This window comes from Passer montanus, unplaced genomic scaffold (genome assembly GCF_014805655.1).
Source record: "Passer montanus isolate IOZ18808 unplaced genomic scaffold, ASM1480565v1 scaffold222, whole genome shotgun sequence".
NCBI classification, from domain to species: Eukaryota; Metazoa; Chordata; class Aves; order Passeriformes; family Passeridae; genus Passer; species Passer montanus.
Window position 1 is genome coordinate 291,221 of NW_024366838.1, and position 17,124 is coordinate 308,344.

Here is a 17,124-nt window from a genome sequence, read left to right on the forward strand (position 1 = left end):
TGTAATGATTTTATATAATCTGTTCTAAACCTGTGTCTGAATATATTATCTGATTGCACATGAATGTATATACATGACCCACTGCTGAAAGTAAGGACGAGCACTGATAAAAGTAATCCTGGACCAAAATTGACAGAGTATAAAAATTATGGATTATTTCCACAAAATAACATGTAAACCTGTTTTGCAAAGCCTTTTAAGAATCTGGTGTGAAATACAGTAGCCAGTGTATTTTTTGCTTAATGACATTTGACATGCTACCCACTTTGAGGCTGCAGTTCCTGTGTTTCTAGTCACAAGTTTGAACACTGGTTGCTCTTTTACTGGCCAGTTGAAAAAGCAGAAACCAAACTGTCAGGTGCCAGAGTCTGGGATTTATTTGCCTTCACCGTGGGGTGGTCTGACCCTTTGCATGATCCATACTTCCCAGATCTATTTCCTAGGCTGCTGTTAATACTTTGGCTAGCTAAATTTTGAGCTTCTCAATCTAAGGTTTGTTTGGATTAGCCTGTATTTGTGATCCTTTCTGTGCCTGCAAATTCAACTGGCTTGTAAAATGCCTGTAGATCCAATAAAAGCATTGCTCGTTGATGGGGAAAATATGCTGCGAAACTGCAGTTTATATCAACTCTCCTTAGTCATGGTATATAGCTCACAGGTAACTTGCCAAATTTATCTCAATTACTGAAGTGACTAACAGTCAGAATGGAAGGACTGTAGCACCTTGTTAGCAGCAATGAAATGGCAGCTTCAAAGATTTTGTACCTCCGGTGAAGTCATATGGCCTGTTTATATTATAAAACTTGTCTTTTCTTCTTCTGGGACAGCTGGGTATTTGGCAGAATCTATTCAGTAAGCAAAACAGAAGCTGTAAGCCTGTGAGTGGGTGTTGGCCAGAACATGTCTCTGCTTGGATGAATCTTTGTCTAAGGAGGACAGCACCAGATTTTCAACTATTTAGAGGTGTACCTTTAAATGAGTTGAACCTTAGTGATGTATCCAAATGCCAGGTGTCTAAGTGGGAGCTGATCTCTTCTTGGAGTGAAGATGCATGTGTATGAATGTAAAGTCTGCACTCTTCACTTAGGTTACTGAGTTATGGAGGTGCAGTTTTCCCATTTTCTTGCTGTCCTTGCTGTCAGAGTTAGGTTGATCTTAGCTTTGGTAATATACTACCAGTCTATATATTGGTCTTTTCAGCACCAGCAATCATGCTGTTCTCATCAGCAGGTTTAGTGCTAGTCTGAGCTGTCTAAGATACAGCAACATTTTTATTTCAATGTTGGGAACATTTCCTTTATTAGGGACCAAACTGGACTTTAAAAATGGCCATCAGACTGTATGAAAGTACACCTGAGCAGCATTCATTCATTGCCATTACTCTGCCAGGCCTCCACTGTCAGCTGTGGAGCTCTCCATTTCTCTTCCCTGCTTTTGCCACAGGCAGCACTGTGTTTCAGTGCACATCACAGCCACCTCCTGTGCACTGCACAGTGCTCACTGCATGAATCTCTCCATCTATACACAGCAGTACTCTGCACCATGCTGTGCTTTGCTCTCCTGCCCATTACTTGCCTGACCATGATTACTGTGTCAAAAGCGGACATCCCTCTGGCCTTGCTTGGGACACAGCTTTCCCCACATCTGCCTGCTGTCCAGTTTCAGTCCCACAGCTGCAGAAATAAACCAACTCATGGTGGGAGCAATGCAGTGTAGTGAGAGGTGCATTGTGTGGCTTTGGGTGCAGACAAGACTCTGGGAAGCTGCAGTTGCAAGAGGGTGCTCACAAAGGACAGAATGAGTAGGAAAGAGGCAGAGAACTGGCAGGATTGTGTGAGTTGGAAGGAGGGAAATAAGTGTAGGGGATACAAGCTGAAGGTAGTAGCAGGATGAAGAAGGAGAAGTATACGACCATTTGCAGTCGCTTTAGGGTTTGATCTGGTCACTAGTTGCTGCCTTTTTCCTTTTTTGTCTGAGGCTGAGGTAGGAGTAGTCACTATCAATGTTGTAAAGGATGGTAAGAAGAGTTGGAAATAGCCTTTAAAACGTGGTTGTGTGTTTCCTGGTAGACATTTTTGTTTTCACTGCTGGCTTGACAAAGAATGACATCGCCTCTGCTGGAAGGGAGAGCCATCTAGGAGCAGCATGTGCGGGAAGAATTTTAGGTGCAAGCCACAGTCACTGCAGTGGCTCTACCTTTACACTTAGATTAGCAGTTCTTACCTGTGAAAGGATGTCTTTCTCATAATTGTGATTTAGAATTGCTTACTGAGCTGGATTCATGGCAGAGCTGAATGTGTTGAGATTGTGTGGGTCTTTAATTTGTAAGGCACAAACGTTTTTTAGACTGGATTGCGGTAACTTGTAGGTTCATCAACTTGATGATCCATTTTACAGTGTGATTGTAACAGAAAGTGTCAGTGGACATGATCATCAGAATGTTTCACTTTTTTCTTTTCTTCTTCCTTTTCTGGGAACTGCTACAGGCGCAGCTGATTGCACAATCCATAGGTCAAGCATTTAGTGTGGCCTACCAAGAATTTCTGAGGGCAAATGGAATCAACCCAGAAGATCTTAGCCAGAAGGAATATAGCGACTTGCTTAATACCCAGGACATGTACAATGATGATCTGATTCACTTCTCCAAATCTGAAAATTGCAAAGATGTATGTCTCTTTTTTTTTTTTCCCCCCCACAAATATTCAGCTGCTCTTTATCAGTTGCAGGCCTGTGTTGGCAGAAACTAAAAAAATATTAATACTTCCTATAAATTATCTCAGTTAATCTAGAATATCCTTCCTAACAGGACACTATATAATCAGTTCTCTTTCAAAGGCAAACAGTGAACCCCAAATTTATCAGCAGTCAACTGATTAACCATCTGGTTGTGTTCTTTTTACCAAACAATTTTCAGACATGTTTGAAAGTGAATTGAAAGAAGATTAACAGATTAATACAATTAAAAAAATTACAGTGAACAACATAAAATTCATAGAAGCACTGGTGTTTAGGAACATGATTGATTCCAGGTTTTAAATAACTGTATGTGCCAGAAGGCTTTGCAGCTTGCTTAATAATAACAAACCACTGTGCAACTCGAACACACAGGTAATGTTTTTCCAATGCAAAGCTGTAAAGTCTTGCAGTCTTTTCTTATTTAGCTTTGTCCACCAAAGCTCATGGTACCAGGGTTTCCTTCACTAGAATTTCTTCTTTTCTTAAACAGAAATTATTTCTGAGGGGTGTTCAGCATTAAGTCTGTATTGTTTGTCATTTAATAATTGAATGCAAATGAAAGGTAGTAAAACACGTACCCTGTCTTTTTTGCCTTTGAATTAGGAGGGCAGGTTGCAAATCAAGAGGGGTATATTTGTTGGCTTTGTGAATGTTTGGAGTGGGATGATACTAGTTCATGGGTGTGAAAGAAACTCTTTTTTTAAACACTTTTTCTTACTATACAGGTTTACATTGAAAAGCAAAAGGGAGAAATTCTAGGTGTGGTGATTGTGGAGTCTGGCTGGGGATCCATTTTGCCTACAGTTATCATAGCCAACATGATGCATGGAGGACCGGCAGAGAAATCTGGGAAGCTGAACATAGGGGACCAGATCATGTCAATCAATGGGACCAGCTTGGTTGGTTTACCACTTTCAACGTGTCAGAGCATTATAAAGGTAGGGAAAATGTTTCTAGAAGCTACACATTTTAAAATGATGGGCAGAAAGTATAAAACAAGTAAATTCTTACCAAATGTTTGCATAGCACTTTCCATTTCATGATCTGAAAAAATAGTATGAATTATGCTGCACCAATTTTCTGACTCCCCACAGGACCACAGAATGGGTAAGGTTGGGACCACTGGAAGTAGTCTAATCCAACCTCCCTGCTCCAGCAGGGTTGCCTAGAACATCTTGATCAAGATTGTGTTGAGTTTGAATATCTCCAGAGAATGGGACTCCAGAGCTTCTCTGAAAATCTGTTCCTATGCTCAGTCTTCCTCACAGGAAATAAATTCTTCCTCATGTTCAGGTGGAACATCCTTCATTCCAGTGTTGGCCCTTTGCCTTTCATTCTATTCCTCAGCACCACTAAAAAGAACCTGACTGTATCCTCTTGACATCCTCCCATCAGATACTTACTTATATTGATGAGGTCCCCTCTCACTTGTCTCTTCTCAGTGCTGAGCAGGGCCAGCTCCCTCACCCTTTCACAGAACTGTGGCATTTTTTAGATTAGAAAAGACCTCTAAGATCATTGAGTCCAACTGTAAACCTTTTCCTCCTAAGTGAAGTGCTTCAATCCCCTAATTATAGCCCTCGACAGGACCTGCCTGCTGCAGGAGCTCCATGTCCCTGTTGTGCTGAGGAGCACAGAATTGGACACAGCCCTCCAGATGTGCCTCATCAGGGCTGAGCAGAGGGGCACGATCACCTCCCTCGAGCTGCTGGCAGTGCTCTTCCTGATGCACCCCTCAATAACATTTGCCTTCTTGGTTACAAGAGCACGTCTGGCTCATGGACAGCTTGTGCTGGGGCCTGGGATTATTCCTCTGCAGGTGCATTTGCCCTTGTTTATTTTTAGAAGGTTCCTTTCTGCCCACCCCTCCTGCTTGTCAAGGTCCTTCTGAAGGGTTGCACCGCGCTTGGGTGTTGGCCACTCCTCCCAGCTTTTGTGTCATTAATGAGCTTGCTGAGGAGGCACTTCATGTCTGATGATAAGTTAAATGAGATTGGGCCCAGTATTGAAGTTTGGGAGACACTGCTAGATACAGGCATCCAAACAGGCCTGTGCCACTGATCCCAATCCTCTGAGCTCTCATTCAGCCAGTTGTCAATCCACCTCACCACCCGCTTCCTGAGCTTGGCTATGAGGTTATCCTGAGAGACAGCATCAAAAGTCTTGATCGCCTCCGGAATGACAATATCCAGTGCCATTACAGACTGCTGTGCTATTTACTTGTGTACCAGGGCTCTGTGCACAAATTCACAAGGGAATATTTTGTGCAAAAGGAAGATATTACCAGGTACACACTTGAAATTGTATATCACAAATGGAGGCATAGGTGCCTAATATAGTCATAAGCCTTACTAGCTGTCAAATACCTCTTAATATTTGGATGAAATAAAGCAAGTGCCTTTTTGTTTGTTTGTTTGTTTATACCTATTTTTAGGGCTTTAAAACTTTGGCTTAAAGACATACTCGCTGTGGCATCTTTGCCCAAGTTATTCCAAAGTGCTTCTCATATTTGGTGCTTTTCTTCACTTGCCTAAATGGGGCATTTTAATTGGAAGAGCTTTCTTCTAGTCAGAAAAGTATGTGACAGTGAAAAGCTTGCAGGTCATCTGTAATTGAACAGTGCCTGAGGCAGCTGCCCCATATAAAGGAATAAGTATTTCAACATCATTGTTTAAAAGAGCAGGAAATCACTAGAGAATGTTTGAGACAAAGTTCATTAGTTATTTATTAGCTATTTATTGAAATTAGTTATTTGTTGAAATGGTCCTGCCTAGCTCTGGATGTCATCACATGCAGACACGTGATGTAATGCTGGTGGTACATTATACAGACATTCTTCCCTGAGTTTTAGAAATGTACCTATTAGACTTATGCATTTAGGCAACTTTTTGATAACAAGTTGTATTATGTAACTTTTTTCTTTCACTTTCTATTTTTTTTAATTGCAAAATAAATTTCCATTTGCAAGGTAAATTTGCAAAGGTAAAATAAGTACAAAGTAATTTTTTTTTCTTCAGGGATTATCTGTTAATACTTGAACTGAGATGTTTGTTATAAAGACTTTCCATTCAGGCTTCCCAAAATGTTAATACTGAGTTCTGGTAAGTAATAGACGCATAAGTCACTGAACGACATTTTAGACTCAGTGAGAAATGATAGCATGTGTGACAAACTGAAAGTATGGCAAAAACGATCTTACATTTGTGAAGAAAGGAAAAAGAAAAATCATATTTAATATCTTTGTGCCAGCATCAGCAAAACAAAATCCCCTGCAAATTTAGGCTCTTTGTGATTGCTTCCTATCCCACATAATTTTTATTTCTAAAACTGTGATAAGGGAAGTTATACTTCCCTTATTCAGATGGAGATTTTGTTGTGCTCATCAGTATTTTCTCAATACAGAACCAACCAGCTTTGCTGTTTCTAGCTTCTGCAGGCCTCTCTCTTCTTCCCTGATACTTAGCACAGTTTCCACAGGAACTGCCAGCCTTTTTTTCTGTCTTTCTAAAGAGATGATAATCTGTATGTTTGCAGATCTTCATAACCACACATCTGGAGTTATTCATATAGCTCTTTTGGAAACAAGTATGTATATGAATGATCTAAGTGCAGATGATTAAATGGGGTAGAAATATACCAGATTTCAGATTGCCTTAGCTGGCTGGAAGGATTCCTATGAAAAGATTATAATATTATGTGGATAAACATATGTCACAAGCACTTCAAACAAGATAATTCAGTATTATGGATGTAATCTCTGCTTCTAATTTACCATAAACCAATTGTAAACTGATGGAGCTTGGAAGAAGCTTTCCATGTGTTGCGGCTGTTCCCTAATAGGATTATGCTACTTCTGTCTTTTTCAGAAGCATCTGGTACTGACTACTATCAGAAGTATACTCAGGAACTAGTTAAACAAAGAAATGTGGTCAAAATACAATTTTTTTGTTTCTGATCAGTTTACATTACCTGTCTGTATACTACTGAAGATTACCCACTTCTGAAATATATGCATTTTCTGTAAAATTAAAAGGGTTTTTCATTAGGGACCACATTATTTTTTTTCCCCAGGGAATACATGTTAGTAACTTGCACATTCATCAGGGAAGTAAGGACATGATGATATCAGATTTATTCTGGGCATGTACCCTGAGTGAATTCAGATGACTGAAGTTAAACACTTAAAATCCTCACAGAAATGGGCATCCCCATACTCTGCATGACTCCTGTCTTTCAGGATTAGAACGCTGAGTCAAAAGCTGCTTAGACTTTTCCATAAACATCATGCCCACAGTGTGGTTCAGGTTAAGAAGTCCCTGTTCTCTACAGTATATGGTGTTGTCAAGACCTGCCTGTAGAAAGTGAATGGCCCTTGAGCATGTGAGGTGCACTTCTAATTCCTCACTGGAGTAGAGGAATCCATAGTCATGGTAGAGGTGGAGTTCAGACCTTCTTTCTCCTGAGTGTGGAGTACAGGCAGTTCCCACAGCCAAGAGCTTTGTCATTTTGTGGTCAGACACCTTTTCATTGTCTTGCAGCAACTTTCAAGAATGAGCCAAGCTGAGCTCAGCACTGTTCGAACAACTGTTTGCACCCAATGTTGGTTACATCCAGTGTAGGGCGCTGACAAAAAAACAGACTTCAAGGTAGTTCATCATGCCAGGATGCCAGTTTAGATACTCAAGTCACTGCTGAATGGAGCTCAGCTCAACAGAATCAGCAGCAGTAAACTGTATGTAGAGACTTCAGTATATTACCTTAGCTAGAGTAGAAACTACTTTCCAGAAGAAATCATTTGAAGTCAATCAAGCGTCTGACACCTTGATTGCAGTGGGACCTAGATGTCAATTGTACATATGAAAGGAATTCAGAAACAGATACTGGAATTGGCAGGTGTTTAATTAAACAAGCTGAACCTTGTTGTATTTTTTAGAAAGCATTTCATCCTTTATGTGGATTTTATTTGTGAACGGATTTAGGGCTTATATTTTGTGTAAATTAAGCATTTCAAAAATCTCTCTTAGCAGTGTCCAAGAGCTCTGAGTACTTGAAGTTGTACAAGGGGTAAAGATGGCATTTATTTGTGGTTTATTACATTTTTGTGTTCCCAGAGCCTTATGAACACAGTCTCTGAGTTTGGCAGTCACTGCTGTAGCTGGTCTAGACCGACATTTTGGTTCAAAGTAGAGCAGGCTTCTTAAGGCTGTGCCCACTAGGATTCAAATAACTCCAAGACTGGATACTCCACAGCCTCTGTGGGTAATATGTGTTTTACCACCCTGACAATAAAAATAATTTTTTTCATTCAATTTTCTTCTAGTAGCAAGGAGTTAATGGTGAATGTGATATAATTAAATTGGAAGAGAGGAAGAGTACTTGGAATGTATCAAGTTTAAAGGTTAGGATAAAAGGGCAGACTGCTAAGGGTGACACTTGTGGGTGTGTGCTACAGGATGCCTGGTCAAGAGGTGGATGAGGCCTTGTACAGACAGCTCAAATCAGCCTTGACTTCACAGGCCCTGGTTCTTGTGAGAGACTTAAACTATCCTGACATCTCCTGGAGAAGCTACATAGCAAAGCACAAACAATCCAGGAGGTTCCTGGAGAGCACTGGTGAGATCTTCCTGTCACAGATGGTGGAGGATCCCACAAGAAATGCTGCTGGCGAGCTGCTCTGTGGAAAAGGACCTGGGGATCCTGGTGGATAAGTTGTCCATGAGCCAGCAGTGTGTCTGTGTGGCAAGAAGGCCAATGGTGTCCTGGGGTGCATCAGGAAGAGCACTGCCAGCAGCTCGAGGGAGGTGATCCTGCCCCTCTGCTCAGCCCTGGTGAGGCACATCTGGAGTGCTGCGTCCACTTCTGGCTCCTCAGCACAACAGGCACATGGAGCTCCTGGAATGGGTCCAGGGCAGGAGTACAAAAATGGTGAAGAGACCAAAGCATCTGTCTTACGAGGAAAGGCTGAGGGAGTTGGGCCTGTTCAGCCTCAAGAAGAGAGAACTGAGAGGGAATCTCATCAGTGTAAGTATCTGCAGGGAGGATGCCAAGAGGATGGAGCCAGGCTGTTCTTGGTGGTGCTGAGCTGTAGGACAAGGGGCAGCAGGCAGAAACTGATGCACAGAAAGTTCCATGACAGCATAAAGGAATAACTAGTGTAGGTGACCATGCACTGGAACAGATTGCCCAGGGAGGCAAAGGAGTGTCCCTCACTGAAGATATTCAGGAACCATCTGGACACAATTCTGTGTTGTGTGCTCTGGGATGACCCAGCTTGAGCAGAGAGGTTGGACGAGATGACCCACTGTGGTGCCTTCCAACTGTACCCATCTTGTGATTCTGTGAATAATGGAAACTATGTGAGCGCTGCTTATGCAAGGATGATACAAGGGGACCTACTGTTTGCTTGACAGACTTTAGTATATTTCGTTAGGGAAGCAACTGTTTTGTAACTAACTTAGCTACTTACTTGGTCATTGGTCATTTGGTGAGCTGCATAGACATATTTTAATACTCCTTTTATGTATGATTTCTGTTACCAAATGAAGAAACTGCCAAGAGGAATCTAGTTTTTCTAAAACAGCTTTTTGTGCCAGATTTTTGGCAAGAAGAATTTGATGTTTTATCACTCATTTAATTGAATATTCTGTTGTTTGTGTCTGGCATTCAGTGATGAGATTCTGGTTCAATGCATACAAAATCTATTTATTCAAGGCTGCTTCCATGTCAGCGTTCTAACACCATTTTTTTGTTCCATTCATGTTACATGTTTAACTCTCAGTTTGGTATTTTTTTTCCAGGGTTTGAAAAACCAGGCCCGGGTTAAACTGAACATAGTTAGATGCCCTCCAGTAACCACAGTCTTGATCAGAAGACCAGACCTCAGATATCAGTTAGGCTTCAGTGTGCAGAATGGGATCGTAAGTAGCTTCCATTGTTTCTGATCAAGCTTTAACACACATGAAACTTCTTCTCCATTTGTGGTTAAGTTTCAGTGTGAGAAGAGGGAAGCTGTTATTTTCTCCCTTACAGCAAACAGGATTTTGCATTTGTCAAATCTGAAATATAGAACTTGTGTTAATAAGAGGTTTTGTCTTTGACTCTACTTACTTCACAAATTTACAGTCAGACAGAGGAATAAAAAAGTTGTTTTGGCTTAAAAAACCAAAAACATGTGGAAGAGTCTGCTTTTAGCATGCTGCATATTACATGTCTTTAACCAAGCCATTGCATGATCTCAAAAGAAAGAGCCTGTTCTTGATCCGTTTTGTTGTAAGACATCTGCCTAATGAACATCATTAAATTGAGGTCCTTCATAAATTCAGATTTCCAAACTATAAGACATGTAATCTACAACACAAGCAGCCTTTTCTGACAGTTTGTTCTGCTCTTGGAAGAGAATATCCATTAGTTACTTGTTACTAACAAATTTTGTTTTGAGTCAGTGATTGACTGCATCTTAGAATTTGCTGTTGCAAGTCTGTGTTTAAATGTTGATTCATATATTGCAGGCAAAAACTGGGATGTTCCTTATCCAGCCCATGATAAATTTGTGCTCTCCCTTCCAGATCTGTAGCCTTATGAGAGGAGGCATAGCAGAGCGAGGAGGTGTGCGTGTTGGCCATCGGATCATTGAAATCAATGGGCAGAGCGTTGTAGCAACACCCCATGAGAAGATTGTTCACATCCTCTCAAATGCTGTTGGTGAGGTAAGAACCAGCAATATGTCTAGGCAGTATAGCAGAGTTCATTGCTGTTACCAGTAACAGCCAGTGGAAACCAGTAATGAGCAGTGTCCTTCAAGGGACTGTACTGGGACCAGTACTCTATCTGTCATGTCTTCATCAGTGACACAGACAATGGGATTGAGTTGCACTCTCAGCAAGTTTGAAGGTGACATCAAGATCAGTGGTGCTTAAGGAAAGGGATGCCATTTTAGAGGGACCTGAACAGGCTAGAAAAGTGGCCCATGACCTTTGTGAAGTTCTACAAGACCAAGTGCAAGGTCCTGCCTCTGGGTCTGGGCAATCTCCAGTATCAAGAGAGACTGGGGCTAAAGGGATTGGGAACAGCCCTGAAGAGAGGAAGGAAAGTTGGACATGAGCCAGGAATGGACACTTAAAAACCAAAAGTATCCTGGACTGCATCAAAAACAGTGTGGCCAACAGGGAGGTATTTTCCCTCTGTATTCTGCTCTTGTGAGATCCCACAAGTACTGTGTGCAGTTCTGGGGCCCTCAACATAAACAAATAAACCTGCTTGAGCAGATACAGATGCAGGCCATGAAAAGGGTGAGAGGGATGGAGCACCTCACCTCCCCTGTGAGAAAAGGGTGAGAGAGGTTTGGTTGTTCAGCCTGGAGAAGGCTCCAGTGAGACCTGACAGCAGCCTTTCAATGTGTAAAGAGGGCTTCCAAGAAAAATGAAGAGAGACTTTTACCAGGGTAAGTGCCGAACAATAGGCAATGGTTTTAAACTTAAAGAGGATAGATTTAGATCAGGCATAGGAAGAAATCCTTCACTGTAAGATCGGTGAGCCACTGGAACAGGTTACCCAGAGAAGCTGTGGATGCCTCATCCTTGGAAGTGTGCCAGGCCAGGCTGGACAGAGCTCTAAGCAACCTCTTCTAGTGAAAAACCTCCAACAGAGCAGTTTATACTAGATGATTTTGAAAGGTCCCTTCCAATTCAAAGTTCCATAATTCTGTGGTTCTATCTCTATTGGCTCGTTGCTAATCAAATCCAAAAAGCTGAAGTGAGAGGAAGCCTGCATACCATTTACCTCATTATTTGTCCCATATTTTTATACTTTAGAAGAACCATATATTGAAAATATGACACGTGAACAATTTTAGATGGTTCATCAATACTAAACATATTGTTTCATAAAATTATCACCTGCAATACTTTAATAAGGGTATGAAAACTCAAATTTTATCTTTTTTTTTTTGCCTTGTATGACCTTATCTGGGTCCTTCATGTGAGGTATGCATGTTTAGGAACATAGATTAACTAGGTTTATTTCCTCTAGATCCATATGAAGACTATGCCAGCTGCCATGTACAGACTGTTGACTGCACAAGAGCAACCAGTTTACATCTGAAGCTGACACCTCACCACCACAGTGTGCACGGAAGATGTTTTTCCTCATTAGTGCTTGTCTCTCTAGTGGTGCATTTGTGTGTCTGCAAAGACATTTCTTTCTCGCTCCCCCCCATCACAGATACAAATACACTGTTGCTCTCTCCTTCATCTGTTTTTCCTCTTCTTCCTACCATTTTCCTGCATTTTGGTGAGGGGCAAAATGTATCTGTGGAACTATTTTGGTTGCGTCTTTTTACAAGTGAAACTTCATACAGTTCCACATGCAAAACAGGAAAATAACAGCAGCACAGTTTACAGCAGTATTCACAGATGGCTCTGTTTCATGCTACATAATAAATTTTATTTCTGTGGCTGTAATTTTACAAACTGAGTAAATTAAATGTTGCTGAATGAAAAATTACTTTACCAAATAGATAGAAGTATAGGGTAAAAGGTGTTCTCTTGGATATCCTGCCTGTGACTTTGCTTCTCTTGCCCTGTTTTCTCACAGGCACCAAGCTCAGTACTAAAGGTTTGTGTCTGTGGGGAAAGTAGAATACCAAAAGGATTATTTTGCCCTCAGGAAAAATTGCCTGCTTATGATGACTTAGTAAATGCTGCTGTTGTAAAATGAAATGTCCAAATACACACCTTTTAATTCCCCTCTGTCTTCAGTTCTTCATGATAGTAGGACTCCAAAAGATACTCCATCAATTGCTGAAACATGTTATTCTTGCATTACTTACACTAAGAAATTTGGGAGGCATTTTTTACAGCTGCCTCCCCCTCTTTGCCCCCAGGTTTCTATCTCCTAGTTTTCTTCAGCTTTGTGTTTTATAGTTCCTTCCTGATTTTAGAGGTTAAATAAGTGGGGGGGGAAATCTTTAAATAGCCACAAGAAAAATATTGAGGGGATCTGCTGAATAGCTACACTTTTTCTAGGCTCTTAATTCTGATTTCGGTGCACATAGCCATGTGTGCCAGTGTATATAGACATTTTTAAAATTGTGCTTCCTATTTATGAAGTTTGAATATAAGAGATCTGCAGACTATTCTAAGTAATTTTGTTCTCTGAGCCAGTTTTAACATATATTTTTGTCCAAAGACCTGTCTAATTTTATTGAATTCCTGTTTAGTTCATGATATAGGTAACAGATGAAAGGATGAGGCAGGAATAAACTTATTTATTTTGTTATATAATTTAGCTTGTGATTTTTTCCCATATGTATGGCACTTACAAGAGATATGTGTGTACTATATGCACTTGTATGAAGATGATTAACTGTAGGGATGTATGAAATCTTGTATTTGATTAGCCTCTAAGTTGCATGCTAGAGACAAAAGGGGAAAAGGGGGCTGGGTTGGGTTCTTTGGTTTTTTTAAGAGGGTTCAAAATAAAAAAGAAGCAGTGTCTTTTCTTCCTAGTAAGAGAATTCTACATTCTCTGTAGTTACTTTTTTTCAGGACTGTATACTGGTGTTTATACTGAAGTTGAACCATGTGTTTAGTCCAGGCTAGTATGTTGATTTCTTTTAAACAAACAGTTTGTGCTGTGTTTTGCTGTGATGGAAAGGCTCAGTGCGATGAAAACAAGAGCAGACAACACACAGCCACACGCCACTTCTGCTTTGCAAATGCGGTGTTGTTCATAGTCACTTGTGTCTCACTTGTTGTGACGTGAGCTGTGCAATGTAAGCGTTGCTTGCAGTCCAGTGATGATCCTAGACATTGCTATGGGGATTCATGGAAGTGGGTGTGTGCATGTGCACTTGTTGCAAACACTGCTGAGAACCACTGAGCACTCTTGTCAGGGGTCCAGTTTTGGCTTTCTGAAGTCACAGATAATTATGGCCTGATCAGAGTTAGAGGATGAACTGTATTTCTGTGGGAAGCAGATATTTAAGGGACATAATGAAGCGGTGCATAAACTGTTGTAGTAAGGGGATATGTTTTAGTGTTGAGATTAATGTACAATGACTTGATTTTACTGCATTTCTTGTTGTTATATAATTTAATCCAAGGCTCCTGAATAGCGGATTGCACAAGAAAATGGTGTTAGTATTCCAGGTTAGTACTTAACTCTGCTGCCTCACTGATGCAACAAGATAATTAATGGCTTGTGAGTATATTGTTTAACTGTAGACATCTGGTTTATGGTAATTCAAACCTTTTTTCTAGAACTTTCCATATATATAGTAATAAATGTAAATATGGTATATAACCATGTACAATTTAGAAGATTATATACAGTGCAGCCTTTCCATAAATTGCCTGAAGAAACTTAGTGAACTCTTGAAGACACAGTTATCATGCTTCTGGTTCCTGCTATGTGTATGCCCTCCACTTCACTTGTTTCTATGGTTCTGTCTAGCCCATGTGGTGAAGTCTTCAGCTCACTTCACAGGGAAATGATGAAATTCTGAACATGCAAATGTATTAATAGAAGAAACCACTGTTTCTTTGGAAATCTTGCAGCTGGGGGTTTGTGAAGTTACTGTTCGTCCTAAATAGGTGCTTAAAATTAAGCAAATGAATGCTTGCAGGACCAGAGCTTAGCAAAAAAAATCTCATTTTTTCAGTTACAGTATATGCATAAGATTTCTAAACGGAGAGGTCCATAGTGTGTGCACACTTCTGAGAACAGTCTTGTAAACAATCCCATTTTACTCTGTAAACAGAAAGTTTCAAGAAAATGGAACTCAAATGGGAAAGCTGGCTGTTCTCTAGACTGTTGCAGCGGTTTGATAGATCAGATATGGGGATTTTTAACAGATGCAAAGGAACATTCCTTCAAAGGTTTACATTCCTTCTTCAGTGACAGACCTGAATTCTTTTTCTTTCATCCTTGCTGCTTCGTACAGTCTAATTAACTCTTCAGTGTTTACATTAAGGATGAAACATCCCTGTATTTTTTATTTTTGAGAAGTTTCACATTTGTTTTGAATTTGTTTGAGTGTCAGTTTGGATTTCCAAGTTTGCTAGCTTTCTTTCTTTTCTAAAAGAAATGTATTTCTCAAGACAGCAACGTGGTTGAGATCTCTTGTATATATTTAGCGCAGTACCTAGACTATGAAGTTGTACTATTGTTCTGTAAAGAGGATGAATAGAAACTATTGTAAAGCGTTGGGAAAAGCATAGTATTGTATTTGTAACAATATTGTTCTTTGTAAACATTTAATGATCTCTATATAAAAATATAAATATATATATAAATATATGTGAGCCTGGAATGTTGATCTTGCACATCTACTGAATGTAATTACTTTGATGTTTTCTGCCACAGGTCTCTGACCTCTCTAATGAAGCTGTGCTGGTTTGATTTGGGGGAGAGACAGAGGGGAGAAGAGTGGGCTTTTTGCTTTGGAGGGGATGGGTAAGGGGTTTCTGGCCAGTTATTTTGTTGTGATGTATTTACTGTGCTACATTCCTTTATTTAACAGAGCGCTAATGTCTGTAAGATTTGCAACAATAAACTACAAAAGTACCTCAGACAAGGCTGAGAATTTGCTCATACTGACCTAGAGGCTGACTTGCCAATGCATGCATAATTGGAAGGTGTCTGAACTTCTTTTTTGCCACTTAGTCTGGAGTAATTCTTATCTATGTTTCTGCAGGCTTCAGTGAAGCAGTGCTGTTACCTTTATTTTTAAAACAGCATTCTTTTCAGGCAGTACATGACACTTGTGCTCCTAAACAAAGGTGATTCCTAATCTAAGGTAGCATCCCAGTTTTTACTGTGTGAAATGCCACTGATGTGATTGTGACAGAAATATTCTTTATTTGACTGAATAATTAAATAGGAATTTTTCATAAATGGGTCTTCGATAAAAATTCTTCACATTTAAGAGTAGTTTCTGAAATTACAGTTTTCCTTTAAATGTCATCAGCATGATTTATTATTAAAGACCTAACACCATTTGAATAAATAAAAAGTAGAGTTGTGATATGTCTGTCCCTAGAATTAATCCTGGAACTGCCTGTGTTAAGGTTAAAAATATTTTTTAAAAATATGTAATAACAAAATAAAAATGTATAATGAGAGATTATGAAAAATATGATCATATTTTAAAGTCAACCAGAAAAAACCATCCAGGGAATGTTTTTTCTGGTGAGGCTTCATAGGATTTTCTGTGCCTCATAGGTTCTCATGATTACTTTGAAAGCACAGAAATGACAATACATGCCACAGCTGATTCAGAAGAAAACTAAACATGGGCATTCAGCCATTTAGTTCACAACATGAAATACAAATACCGTCAACATGAGAGAATGAAGTATTTCACCTTAGTTGCTTAAATGACAGACAGAAGCAATTGTGAAGTCCCTGATAAAGGGTGCAGTCCTTATGCAGAGCTTGTGTTCTGCATTCCCCTGTGTTCCACCCTCCATCCTCCTATTTATTCTTACCATTATCTGTACATACCAATTTCTGTGTTACAAACTTCTCTGCATTTTGTGGATAAACGTAAGCCCTTACTTTAGCAGTACAGGTAAAAATTTCAGCAGATTTGCTATATACACAGGGGGCAATGTTTCTTGCCCTCTCCTTCAGTGTTTTTAATGGCTGGGATCCCCAGAGAGGACAAGCAGACCTCACCCCAGTTCCAGCACCCTGTAGAGCCTTGCAGGCTGAAAAGGTGATGCTGGTACCTGCATGGACTGACAGTCAGTGTCAGGGCTGGGACTGTAATTTATAATTTAAATAAATGTTCAGTGCAGAAGCATATGGAGCAATGCTGACCTAAAATCATGGTACATGAAGAGTTCGTGATCGATGTGCCTCTTACCTGAGTAGGGCCAGGCCTGTGCTGTGCTTTGTGCTGCTCCTATAGGGATGTCCCTTGGCCACAGAATAAAGTTAGGTGGTTTGTTTTAAGAAGGGAGCCTGCAGGCAGCCCCAGTGGTATTCAAAATGGTAAGCACCACCCAACAATACGTGTGTCTCTTCCTTTGTCTAAAAGTGCAGCAGTAAGGTCCCATGTGAACAGCCCTTTTGTTTGACTGTATAAGTGATGAGTAGAGTTTTTCTCTAAGAAAAATTTTCATTACTTCAAATTACCTAAATGGAGTAAAATGGTGGGATCTGCATAACTTGTGCCTTCCTGATGCTGCACAATCTGGGGTTCCCAGCACCTGAAGGAATATAAAATTAGCCATACTAGCTTCTTTGTTCATAGTACCTGCTGTAACAAAGCATTTAAATGAGACTACACAGAGAGTGCCTTTCTTCCAGGACAGTAACAAGCCAGCACCACCTGCTGCAAAACGCCTGTGCTTTTGGGTTTGGATGTTGTTCCATCATTAAGAC

General features: G+C 40.2%; 1 protein-coding gene across 2 annotated transcripts in view; it reads left to right on the forward strand.

Moving 5' to 3' along the window:
- APBA1 (amyloid beta precursor protein binding family A member 1) overlaps positions 1-13,211 on the forward strand; it is a 77,105-nt gene extending 63,894 nt beyond the window's left edge. For both annotated transcript variants that reach the window (XM_039710060.1, XM_039710061.1), the window contains 5 exons: positions 2,487-2,666; positions 3,462-3,674; positions 9,534-9,653; positions 10,302-10,442; positions 11,764-13,211. In XM_039710060.1, coding sequence (XP_039565994.1) covers positions 2,487-2,666; positions 3,462-3,674; positions 9,534-9,653; positions 10,302-10,442; positions 11,764-11,835 — 726 coding nt within the window. In that variant the 3' untranslated portion in view covers positions 11,836-13,211. The remainder of the gene's footprint in view (positions 1-2,486; positions 2,667-3,461; positions 3,675-9,533; positions 9,654-10,301; positions 10,443-11,763) is intronic.
- Positions 13,212-17,124: the final 3,913 nt, after the last annotated feature.